Source organism: Perca fluviatilis, chromosome 13 (assembly GCF_010015445.1).
Source record: "Perca fluviatilis chromosome 13, GENO_Pfluv_1.0, whole genome shotgun sequence".
NCBI lineage: Eukaryota > Metazoa > Chordata > Actinopteri > Perciformes > Percidae > Perca > Perca fluviatilis.
Window position 1 is genome coordinate 15,514,269 of NC_053124.1, and position 12,627 is coordinate 15,526,895.

The following is a 12,627-nucleotide window of genomic DNA, read 5'->3' on the forward strand; positions in this document are numbered from 1 at the left end:
GGCAGTCACAGGGGGTGTGATATACTATATAGTTTGATTTCCAGATTTTGCTCAGTGGGAGGGTCTGACCTGCTATATAAAGAGTGGTGCGTACATTGGTCAGTTCAGGAGAAGAGCGAGACTTGAGACAGAAAGCTGTTCAAGTACCTCACTTGCAAGGTAAGTGATTAAAAAGTATAAATCTGCAACTAATTCTTTCTTGGCATAAATGTATATTGTATAGTGCTTTCTAAACACTCACAACCTCTATTAAAACTTATGTATGTTATGTTGTGAGTTAAAAGCAACATCCTGGTGCAGGCTGAAATGAAACTGAAACATACAGCAAGTGAACAAAGACAGAAGTTTCACATTTAAGTCCCACAGTCTGATTTATGAACTGAAAAGCCACGTGAAGATTATTTTCTGAAACTGCACCTAATGTAACTGATTCAAATAAACTTCATAATACTATTTTGCAGATGTTGAGGATATCTCTGTGGCCGTTAGTGGGAGTGTTTGTGTGGGGGTTTGCTTCCTGCTCCATTACATGTCCTGACGGGAACGTCTGTTCCGATTTCGCCACATGCTGTATGACTAAACATGGATATAGCTGCTGTCCATATCCAAATGTAAGTTACTTGACCTCTAGTTATTAAGACTAACATTTTGATCTGGGAAATTGATGCAATTATGGCTCTCTTAATCTGTGTGTCTTTAGGCTGTGTGTTGCTCTGACTTGGCCCACTGCTGCCCTCAAGGGTTTCACTGTGACCTGGTTACCCAGATGTGTCAGAAAGAGCCATGGATGAAGATACCCATGGTGAAGAAAGAGAATTCAGAGAAACCAAGCACTCCTGTTTTACCTGTATCTCTCCTTCAGGAGCTCGAAAACAACCATGTGCCAGACCAAAAAAAGAGTTCAGTTGTCCATTGTGACAACTATTACACATGTCCCGATGGCACTACCTGCTGCAGACACCCAGCAGGCGCCTGGTTCTGTTGCCCGTATAATTTAGTGAGTTGACCTAGATACTCTTGTGCAATAAGACCCTCGACTGTAGTAATATTCCTTTTGTCTATCATTGACATAAGTCAAAGCTTGCAACTCAAATGTCTGAATGTAATGCAATGTGCATATGACTTAATAAATAATCTGTAACTTGTTGTCACTTGTAGGGCAGGTGTTGTCTGGATGGCTTCCACTGTTGTCCTTATGGCTACAATTGTGACCTCACTTATACACACTGTGTGAGACAAGGCCTGAGATATCCTTTCACCCCAAAGCAAAATCTGCCTTCAGTCCCTGCCTCTCTCATTTCAACTTCAGAGGACAAAAGCAGCTTGCAAGAGGTAGGACATATGGCAGGAAATGTGCCTCTCCTCTATGTGGTGTATACATCCTGGGGTTAGTTATCTGAATGACCATCCATTCACATAAAGTTTTAAATCCCCTCAAAACCTATTTTAGCGGTTAGCTTCTTACTAAAGTGATAGGATTAGGCATTAATATAACATTTCCTGACATAGTAAAAACACCTTAAGTCTAGTAGGTTTTTTTTGCACTGCTTTTTTTTCACAAGCTGATGTCACATCTGTCTGTGCACCAACCAGGACTTAGCATCATCTGAATCAAAATGTGATGACAGTTGTGGGGTTGTTTGCTTATGTTGGCAGGCTACTGCCATTCAAATCTGATAGACACATCTACAAAGACTTGAGTGTTAAACTCCTGATAAATACAAATCTTAACAAACAATACATATGGGGGGTTATCCCTGCATTTTAAAGTGGTGTAATTTAACAAAGGATCAAAATAACTATGTATCTGAAATATTTCCCTTGTAATGACAAACCTGCAGAGAATTTCGAATAACCCTACTCTGTTCCACTTAGGTCTAACATCTTTTAGGTAATTGTTTTGGTTTTAAAGCTGGCAACTTATTATCAATATGTATTTATGATTAAACATTTAAAGAAAAGCCAGGGTATAATAGTCTCTTTGTGTTTACCTTTTGCAGACACCAATGACAGCTCTGACAGAAGCCAGTGGCGGCAACGCTGAGGCTGGGGTCATTCGCTGTGATTCCAAGTTTTACTGCTCAGCAGGGACAACTTGCTGCAAAGGACCAACAGGCCTTTGGAACTGCTGTCCCTTCCCACTGGTATGGATTGTGCATCAAATATTAAAGCCATCATAAATAATGGTGCAGTGATCTGAAGGAAAACAATTTGGCAAAAGTATTAAGACAAACTGGAATATAGAGGGTTTAATACACAGACAAATGAAATGATCAACATAATTTGAAAATGTGTCTGACTACATCAAACACTACAAACTGATGCAATTGGCATACTGTATGTTTGAATGTCCCTGTTCTGACCGTAAACCTAGAAATTAACCTTAAAAAGCATTTACTTCAGTAATTTACTGGTCAATGCTGTATATATATTTTTTTCTAACATCAAGACTTGTTCTGATTCAGGGCCAGTGTTGTTCAGATGGTCGGCACTGCTGCGAGTATGGATATAACTGCGACGCCGCATCCCTGTCATGCAGAAAATGGTACTCTCACATCCCGTCAGGAGTGCAGGAACACGCCAAAACAGACTGAGGACATGTTGTTAAAGTTTGTGCCAGCTTTGTGACAGCTTTGCATTAGTTTGGTACATATTTCAGATCAAATTGTACAATGCATCATAATCAGACCTAGGTGACTGTTAAATGAGTGAATAATGTGCTTACAACCTCAAAGATTATTTATCTTATCCATGTTGAATTCAATTTTCGATGAATGGTACTGTAAACCGTTTTGGTTCTCACAAGGGATGGGATGTAAACATTAATCTTCAGCAGGATTTCATGCCAAAGTTTGTATCAATTGCAGTGGTGTAGTAACTATGTTGAGACAGAGTTTAATCTGAAGATTTCTTTAGAGATAGACAAATCAGATAGAGTTATATGCCAAATCATTTCATGATCTTTCCCAATGAAACATAAATGTTGAACACAAACATATGAACTTCTTTAAATAAATAAAACTGGCAAATGTGAGTGAATTTTTCTCTTCATCTTTTCTCATGCCACTTGGGTGGTTACTGGGTGATTATTAGTCTGGCTTTGCCAGACCCTCCTCCAAAGCACGCTGGAGAAGGGTCTGGCTACTCCACAACGTGCTCTGGTTTATTAGCATTTCTTTAAACCAATCACAATCGTCTTGGGCGGTGCTAAGCATCGGAGAAAAGCCGCGGTGCCGCTGCAAAATAGGCTCGGAAGGAACTTGTTTTGGTGGAACGTGTACGTTTAAAAGTTGTTTTAGTCATGCAACAGAAAACTCAGATTGGACAGATATTCTAGCTAGCTGTCTGGATTTACCCTGCAGAGATCTGAGAAAAGGTTAACCATAGTTCTCATGAATCGACCGTTTAAAATGGAGGGACAGAACAACATAGAGCTATGAAATAAGGAGGATGAGATTCAGCCATACACTACTGGGTGATAGACCATTTAGCAGTGTTTCCCAGAATTGTATATTATTGTTAAATAGAACGGTCAACGTGATGATGAAAGGGCTTCTTCTTCTTCTGTCTATGGCTTTTACTTTGAAATAAATAAACTTCCGTTGACTCCTATGTGGTTCCGGGTGTAGAAGGAGGAGTGCAGCCAGAGACGGTTTTAGAACTAGGAAAGATGAGTCAAATCGAAGAACTAAAAGCGTTTGTCTCCGAGCGGCTACACTCAGCTGCTTCTGAAATATTAGGTGCTATTGAAAAAACAATAACGAATTACGAGGAGCAGGCTATCCGTTTAAAGGAAGACAACGACCGTCACCGTTCTCTGTTGGATATTATCATCAAAGCCAATTCACCACAGACAGAAGGTTGGTCCGTCAAAGACCCGCTCATAAACAGAGCTAGCTAGCTACGTAGGGTGTAGCATTATATATATATATATATATATATATATATATATATATATATATATTTTTGTGTGTGTGTGTGTGTGTGTGTGTGTGTGTGTGTGTGTGTGTGTGTGTGTGTGTGTGTCTGTCAATGGGTGTAGCTAGTCCATGCCCTACGTCTGAGGTGTCCATTGTTTGGAATTATTGGACCACGGCCCGAAGTCCGTTCATTTGTATTGCGTTTCACAATCAACATCTAATGTTTTTTCAAACAATATCTCTGTTTCCCTGGTTAAACCTGAGGGTTTGACTAATACCTTGGACAAGCATTCCCATCCCATAAGGTTGTTATGCAAACGTTGTTGACTGATTCACTAAATAGGACGGACCTAATTAATAAGTTTTATGCTTCTGCGTCGAATCGACTTATTGCCACCTGAGATATTTCTAGGCCGCTCAGTTTAGAGAACCCTTTGGCTCCGACAGTCACGAGCATAGACCGTTATATACAGTCTATGGTCACGAGCCAGAAAGCTATACGTTATACTAGAGATGGTTTTGTTATACTATCAAGATTTTAATTAAATAACCATAGATATGGCAAAACACATGTTGTAAGGTTGACAATCAGTAAATCTAGTTAAACAATATGTTTAACAACAAGACAAGCTAGCCATCCAGCCATACCATTGTCCTCAAGACTTTTACGAACAAATGATACGCCATGTGTAACGTTACTGTTGTAGCCTGAAGTAACAGCGAACAAGATGAGAGATATTCGCTGTGAAGTCAGCTCAGAGAGGTAGTGTACAGTGTAACTTACTTATTGTAGCCTGTGTGTTAGTGCAATCCTGTGGTGTTCAAAGGACGTGGCACCAAAGGGCTACACAGTGTTGGATATAATAAGATTGGATATAAGAGTCACATTTTCCTTTTTTTATGTAGCGCATTGATTTAGTAAGGTTATAAGTCAGTTTCAACGGAACTCCTTTAGTAGGTTCCTATATCACTTTTTTATGGACACCCAGCAGCCAATCGGAATTAACTAATTACCCAGACCATGGTATAGGTATAGGCTAACTAAGCAAGGGTTTTAATGGACAACAGCGAGGGTTAAGATAACATCAATTCTACTTTTTACATTTGTTCTTCTCTTTTCTCTGCAGCTGTTTGCACCACCAAAAAACGTACCCCTGCTGCTGCTGGCCCAGCTGCATCAGATCCAAGTCCTGCCCGCAAGGCCAGAGAAACCCACTACAATTCCAGTGGTAGGACTTAAGTCCAACAATAAATTCTCCTCCTCAGTAAATTCTGTTCATTAAGATCCTCTCTGAAGCTTAAAAAAAGAACCAGAAATGACTATGAAGTTGTCTTGAACATGGACACCAGTAACCACCATTTGTCACTCAAGTGTGATGCGCTAAGTGATTACATTGTGAAAATGTATTACTAGTCATGTTTCCATCTTACTTTTAAGCAAATTTTTATTTTAATAGTTTCCATCAACTGGTTTAGAGCGAATTCAGTCTCACTTTGCCAGACCCTCCTCCAAAGCGTGCTGAAGGATGGTCAGGCTACTCCACATAGCATTTATGGATGGGAGGAAAACGTGCTCTGGTTTAATGGCATTTCTTTAAACCAATCAGAATCGTCATGGGCGGTGCTAAACTCGGCACAGTTGGCAACGAATGGTTGTAGATTGCAAACCGGCTTGCTAAATCAAAGAGTTTAGAAGCTAAGTTCTTTGGCTAAATGGAGAGAGGTAGCATTGTACAAGTTGGCCACCTGTGCGGAATACAGGGTTGTGGCAGAGACATTTGGTGTCAGCGAGACAACTGTTCACCGCTGTGTATACGCGGTGTGCAGGGCCATAGGATTCAAGCTGTTGAACCAATTTGTCCATTTTCCCGACGTGGCTGAGGCACAGGCTATAGCGCACCGCAACTCCACTACGCACCTTGTGCCACAAGTGTACGGGGCACTGGATGGGACCCATATCCCGATCTTTCCCCCATCCGATGGATATTGGGACTATAGTCATGTGAGTTACATGTTCGCTACATCACAACTTATTCGACAAAAACCACCTTGAGCGTAAAAACGTTTTTGCGAATTTGAGGACTTTTTTTTCCGAATTTTGCCGTTTCCGTACTTCAAAATGCGCATAAAACTACGTTGATGGAAACCCCACTACTGTTAACGGCAATTTGCTTTTCCAGTAATGACAACGCTGATGATTTGCTCATAGTATCGATAGCCTTCTTCCAGGGAAATATGCATTTTAGTCTTTCTGTACAAGGACTTTGATTTAAAAAAAAAAAAAAAAACTCAAGTGATACTATTAAATAGATACTATTTTGTAAAGTAATTATATTAGATCTTCATTCATTTTCCAGACTTGCAGTATGCCTTCACTTCACACACTGACTTTCTGAAGTTTGCCGGCAATGACGACTGTCCCTACTGCCTAAAGAGAATTCAAGCCACTGAGACACATTTGATGAGAAGACATTATCTATCTGCTGTCCATTTTAATCAAGATGGTACTGGTAAGTTATAGTTACATTGAAATCAAAATATGAAAATACTTTGTAAATTATAATGGATTACCTTAGCGGAGTAATTCTCAAGTATGCTTGCCAATGAAAACCTGCTTAAACAATGTTCTTTTAGGTGTCCAGTCTTTTAAGGTTTTTGTAGTAAATAGGCTCTTTTCTCTTTTCAGAAAAGTTTGTTGTACCATGTACGTGCAAAGACTTGATCCAAGGCAGAAGTCACTGGCACTGCCCATATTGCACAAAAATCATTTATCGGAAAGTTAGCTTTGAGGTGCACATATCTAAACAACATGGTAAGTACAATTTCTTGGAATTCTCACAACTTATTTTGTCATTACCATTGTAACAGCATGTTTTCAGTTCTGCTTTAGATAACTGCTATGTTACTGTCACCACTAATAATAATGGTAATATTGTTGTTATTTTATGTACTGTATGTTTGTTAAAAGTAGTTAGTGACTGCAGTATCTTTTTTTACATTACAGGTTATCCAATACTACAGCAAAGCCACTCCGCAGGTTAGTTTACAATATGTCTGATGCCCCAGAGTTGTTTACAAATGATTATTGGCCATTTCAATTTCAGAATGATGCTGTGAACACTTTTTATAGAACTAATTGTTAATATTCCTTGCATAAGTTGAAAAAAGCAGCACCTGCATAGCTATGTATTAATATTCTACACAATAACGCAGCAGTAAACCTTTCTAATTTAAAATACATGGCTTCACATCATCAACGCTGCATTCAGTGTTACTGGAGTGTTGTAGTTGAAAATCATACATTATTGTGAATTAGTGCTGTCAGTTGATTCAAATATTTAATCACAATCAATAGCAAATTTTGTATCTGTTCTAAATGTATTTTTTTTCTCTCCAAGTGTTTAATGCTCTTATCAACATGGGAGTGGACAAATATGCTTGTTTTATGCAAATGTTTAATATTATTGCAACAATCCAAAACAATGACAAATACTGTCTTGAGGTTATTCTGGAGAATATTCTAAGGTACTGTATGCTCAAAAAATATGCTGAAGCATAGTATGGCAAACTCAAGCCTATTAAGCAACAACAGATGGGCATATTGACCTGAATGTAACATTACTTGGTAATTCTAACACAATGTAGTGTCCCACTTTACACTTGTACTTCCTACTTCTTTGTACTTACACATCCAGCGTGGCCTGTCTTTGGCGAGGAGGAGGAGGCTTTTCTGCATCAGCCGTATGCTTGGCCAGCAAGTGGTATTTGAGACTCCACGTACTCCGGGGGTAACTCAATTCACATCGACAGGACATGCAAATAACTTTAATCTTGTCGAGAATATCATCTGGAAGGGCTTTGGAACTGAACTTGCCATTCAAAAGACCCTTTTCTTTTTCCATTTCTGCTCAAGGAGGTTTGTTTATGCTATCCATCCACAACGTTACTGCTGCATCACTTCATGATTTCCCAAAGTACGGAGAAGCCCAAATCACAGAACACAAGTGCATTAATCGCACGTCAAAAGAATTAGTGGCGTTATTATCACATTCATTTTGACAGCTCTATTTTGAATACAAAAAAGATTCACTAATAGTGATTTTACTTACTCTAAGGACCTGTGGGACGTTTGATAATCATTTAATAAGTGTCAAGGATGGCCTGATTTGATTTTGGTAATCAAAGGTCAAGGTCAGTAAAACCTCACAAAATGCGCTTTTTGGCCATTACTCAAGAATTCCTACACCAATTACGACAACATTACACACAAATGTCTAATAAGATATAATGAAGTGATGACATTTTATATCCCAAACGTCAACTTCACTGTAACATAATGTTTTGCCAAAACACTTTTCTGGCCATTATTCAACTTCATAACTCAGGAACAGAGGGGCAGATTGTGACCATATTTAACACTTTGTCGATGACTGAATTGGTGACACTTATCTTGAAACTGTGGTGATTGTATACATCTGTGCTGCCGAGTTGAAGATGTGTGTGAAGCATCCCAGCTTCGCCAGAAAATACACTTAATACCTTTTTTATTAAATTCCTTGAAAGTCTACAATACATATATTATGAGTCTGGACAGACATGGATGTAAACTGCAACTTGACTGGTTGGTGAAGGCATACAACCGCAAAGCGGTAATTTTAGTTCTCTACTTTCTTTTCTTTAAGCATATTCTGAGCAGACCTTGCCACAAGGATGCCCAGTTTGCTTCAAAATGTGTGTCAGATATATGGCAATCCTATCAATATAATAAAATATATTGCTCTCTCCTTCCCCTTAGAGATTGATCAGCCCTCTATCTCTGCCTTTGAGGAGGAGGTTCCCCTGAGTCCTGGACCTTGGTGTCACCAGGAGTTCAGCAGTCTGGACCAGGAGGTCCAACAGGCCTCACTGCTGCTTCAAGTTAAAGAAGAAGAAGAAGAAGAAGAAAAAGAAGAACGGGAAATGCGGAAACAAGGTCTGGTGGAGGAGCTTGGCCTAAATAATTTACCTTTCACTGCATGTACAAACTTGTGATACATTCAACTGATGTTTTTTTCCCCTTTATTCCAGTGAGTCATCCTGAGGGGCAGAACGTATGTGGGCAAGCACAAAAAGGTAACAGTCAAACGAGTCTGGAGGCAGATCATGCCCAAGTCTCTGTATTCAACATTGTCTGTGTGGACAGTTATATTCAAGATCTTGGCGAAATCAACAGTGCGGGAAGGGGCAAGGGACATCCTCCTCCTAATTCTTCAAATCAACCTCTGGAAATGCACGATAGTGGTGTTGGTGAAATTCAGCAGCCAGCTGGGGAATCTGAGCACCCCACACCTTGCTCTAGTTTAAAGGCATTCAATTCAAAGAGGAAAAAGCGTGTGAAAAGGTCTTTACCCCCCTTGAGTTTGAATATACAGAAATCAACACAACCATCTGTCAGTTCTAATCCCACAGGTCCTCATTGTTGTAAAGCATGCGGAAAGACTTTCCATTACATGTACACGCTGAGGTCACATGCACAAACACATGCAGTGGATAAAATCCATGTTTGTGGTATCTGTGGAAAACATTTAGAGTCTACAGACCGTTTAGTCCAGCACCTTCAAAGCCACACAAAGAGAAACAAATGTGCTACATGTGGGAAAGCATTTTCTAATATTTCCCTTCTAAAACGGCATTGGAGATTTCACAGGTCTAAATGCCATGTCATTAACTTAAAAACCACAGATGGGTGATAACCTACAAATGTCATAAATGCCGAGTGATAGCCATTGTTTTTATTATAGTCAGTTGTGGACAGTTGTAGCCTGCTGGGGTGGGACTGGGTGGTGGGACGGATTGAGAGGATGAGAAGGAGAGACCAGAGGGTTGGGAAAGGGGAGGGCGGATTTATATTTTGTTTATTATATGGTGATTTTATGTATACCAGAATATTTTGAAAGTTCAATAAAAAATTTGTTAAAAAAAAAAAGTATTGTACTTATGGGACAAATAATTCAGTCCTAGTGCTGGGAAGTATGTTGATGTTCATTGTATATTGTGTTTATATACAATTTTGTTCTCTAAAATAAAATAAAAAAATTGAAGTCAAATTTAATCCCTGTGTATATTCATAAATCATCTGTTTGGAAGTGATTTTATTGTTTTTTAGGTAGATGCAGTCACAACAACACCAAATAGATTATTAAATTAACTGATGTGACCTCACGACCTATATGTGATGAAATCTGGTTTTTGTTTTAAGTTCAGGGAATGATTTATCTTTTTGTTACTACAATAATCAAAATATTGTATGACAAGCCTTTATCATTATGACATAAAAACAGAAAATGCATCTCGGTCACTCTGGGTATGTTCCCCTTCAGATTGCACTTTTCCATATCAGTAATATAAATATTTACTGGAAAACCAAATGCCAAAACAAAGTCAAAAAGTGATGAATTGTGAGTGAGTATGTTTCTGGCCATTCAAGTGAATCAGTTTTCTTAGGGTTAGGGTTCATGTGTCATAACAGTGTCATGTGTTCATGACTATGTCATGTCACTCTTATGTAGAAAACTTCAAATAAAGTGTTACCGTTTTCTTAAAGGACAATTGCAATGTAGGTTATGGGAAATAAAATGATGGTGAAGTTAAAGTAAAGAAGGACAGACACATTTTAAGTCTGGGCATTAGTGGTTAAATGTCAATGAAAATGTTGGGAATTTTAGGGACTTGTCATTATTGCTATTGACTGGACTGTCCCTCCAGTCAGTTATGACCTGTCTGTAGCATTTCCTGGGATTATGTCGGGTGCAGTTTGTTGACCGTCCCAACTTTCCCGTTTTGTCATGTCTGTCCCATGATGGGGTGAGTCTGGTCTGTCCACAGCAGGAAGGAAGAGAGGGGGGGGGGGGGTGCACTATTTGACTCCGGTCCAGTTTGTGTTTTATGGAAGCCCATTTTCGCTAATGTGATGGGGAAAAAAAAAATAAAAAATCCTGTAATGGTACGTTCACGCCAAGGAGTTTTCGGCCAAATTCGGTGGCGCAATTACATACAAAGTCAATGCAAAGACACATGTTTAGATTCTCCTAATGTCCTGAAGTTGAATCATAAATGGAGGAACAAATTGCTGTAGCTGTCTGTGGGCAGAGCTCTAGTAGCATACCTCATTATTTGTACATAGCCGGTCTAAACGAAAAAAGAGTTTTCTTGGGAAAAAGCAAGTGGAGAAGTTGGACTACGTGATAAGTTCTGAAATTATATGTATGTTGTTGTGTTGATGGAGCAGTTACAATGTTAGCATGCATAGGCCATGTAGAACACGAGTATTTTTAAACATTTGCTTGTCTTCTTGTGGACAGACCCGACAAAGCATAAATTACAAATGGGCATGATGTAATATCGGCATACTTTTTTTTATCTGTTTATTGCAATTACAAAACAGCTAAATCTAGACCTCAAGTAGTGCTGGAAGTGGAAGTCATCCAGACTTCTTGGAGAAGGCAGTGAAAATGATTGTGCTTTTTGCTCGTCCAGATATTATTAATCCAGATATGACACCGCTTGATTTTCTGACTGGGAGTTCCACAACAGGTACAAATCATGGATGTAATAAGAGAAAGGTAATGGTTATTTCCGCCTTATTGATGAGAGAAAGAAACGTTGGTGCCAACTACATCGGCGGCTGGTAACACAATTAAACAAGATGACCCCCACAAAATGACTTAGTATATTTTGAGAAAGCTTCTCATTATTTTGAGATGCTTCATTATTTTGAAAGTGTCTTATTTTGAAAATGTTTTATTATTTTGAAAACGTTTCTCATTATTTTGAGATACTACCTCATTATAATGAGTTACACTGAGGCTGAGCGAATATTTGTTTCTTTAATCAGTTTGATCGGGGATCATATTGGGATCATTTATTGTGTATTGTTTATTTGTCTTACTCATTGTTTTGAGATTAAGTCATTATTTTGTGCGACTAATTCATTGTTTTGAGACGCTATCTTATTATTTTGAGATACTAGCTAAGTCATTATTTTAAAAGGGGTTTTCATTATAATGACTTGAATGAATGATCTTCACTTTCCATCACATTGGCGGAAATGGGCTTCCATACCGTCCTCATTCAGTTTCCCCTGGTTAATTCACAGTAACGTTAACTCCCGGGCGAGATACTGCCTCCTTTTGGCTTTACACGGGGAATATGGCTGTTTTGAAGATACAAGACCAGGTAACCTTATCTAACTAAACATATAACGTTAGCTTAACTCGTCGGTGTCACTTTTTGTAAAACTGATTAACGCTTGAGTGTTTATGTGTAAGTTATCGTTACTGAACACCATGTCATGTTGACTGTTCATTTTAGCTTAACTTGAAAACAGCTTCGTTTAGTTATGGTGGTAAATTACATTTGAACAATAAAGGTCTAGTTAATGGCTAAATTAATGTTGCTTAGGTTTGCTATCGTTCTTAGTCCAACTGACATTTGACATGTTAGCTAACTAGCTAGCTAGCAGTAACGTTAACCCGTAGACAGAATATAGCGTTAACCAGTAAACAAAAAAAAACAGTTAACGTAACTAACGTCATGTCACCTGTTGCCTTACGTGACCTTAGACAAAGTGTAAACGCGGCTGTGTGTCAGTCAGTTTTCTTCGATGGTGTTTTGGACTGTTGCTGTTTGTTGCTGTTTCTAGTTTATAGTGGTGATGGACTGGTGAACA

At 38.8% G+C, this 12,627-nt stretch overlaps 2 protein-coding genes across 4 annotated transcripts; both read left to right on the forward strand.

The window, feature by feature from the left end:
* On the forward strand, nt 1-3,034 carry LOC120570818 (progranulin-like). Its single transcript, XM_039819384.1, has 6 exons — nt 1-159; nt 462-611; nt 701-997; nt 1,159-1,332; nt 2,001-2,144; nt 2,466-3,034. The coding sequence occupies exons 2-6, from the start codon at nt 462-464 to the stop codon at nt 2,592-2,594; spliced, it is 894 nt and encodes a 297-aa protein (XP_039675318.1). The 5' UTR covers nt 1-159; the 3' UTR covers nt 2,595-3,034.
* A 560-nt stretch (nt 3,035-3,594) lies between these two features.
* On the forward strand, nt 3,595-10,006 carry LOC120570819 (zinc finger protein 569-like). Of its 3 annotated transcripts, XR_005641141.1 has the most exons (8): nt 3,595-3,860; nt 5,048-5,149; nt 6,278-6,430; nt 6,607-6,732; nt 6,925-6,957; nt 7,616-7,708; nt 8,716-8,892; nt 8,988-10,006. XR_005641141.1 is itself a non-coding variant. In XM_039819386.1 (7 exons), exons 1-7 carry the CDS (start codon nt 3,671-3,673, stop codon nt 9,647-9,649), a joined length of 1,443 nt encoding a protein of 480 aa, XP_039675320.1. In that variant the 5' UTR covers nt 3,599-3,670; the 3' UTR covers nt 9,650-9,916. The 3 variants fall into 3 exon arrangements, 1 of the variants encoding a protein (XP_039675320.1); XR_005641140.1 differs by having other exon boundaries at nt 7,616-8,892; XM_039819386.1 differs by lacking the exon at nt 7,616-7,708 and having other exon boundaries at nt 3,599-3,860; nt 8,988-9,916.
* Nucleotides 10,007-12,627: the final 2,621 nt, after the last annotated feature.

Excerpts from the sequence above, each read along its gene's own strand:
- LOC120570818 (XM_039819384.1), top strand. The coding sequence starts at position 462 with ATGTTGAGGATATCTCTGTGGCCGTTAGTGGGAGTGTTTGTGTGGGGG. Across the intron at positions 612-700 it reads GCTGCTGTCCATATCCAAAT|GCTGTGTGTTGCTCTGACTT; the intron begins GTAAGTTACTTG and ends GTGTGTCTTTAG. Across the intron at positions 998-1,158 it reads TCTGTTGCCCGTATAATTTA|GGCAGGTGTTGTCTGGATGG; the intron begins GTGAGTTGACCT and ends TGTCACTTGTAG.
- LOC120570819 (XM_039819386.1), top strand. The coding sequence starts at position 3,671 with ATGAGTCAAATCGAAGAACTAAAAGCGTTTGTCTCCGAGCGGCTACAC. Across the intron at positions 6,431-6,606 it reads TTTTAATCAAGATGGTACTG|AAAAGTTTGTTGTACCATGT; the intron begins GTAAGTTATAGT and ends TTCTCTTTTCAG. Across the intron at positions 6,733-6,924 it reads GCACATATCTAAACAACATG|GTTATCCAATACTACAGCAA; the intron begins GTAAGTACAATT and ends TTTACATTACAG.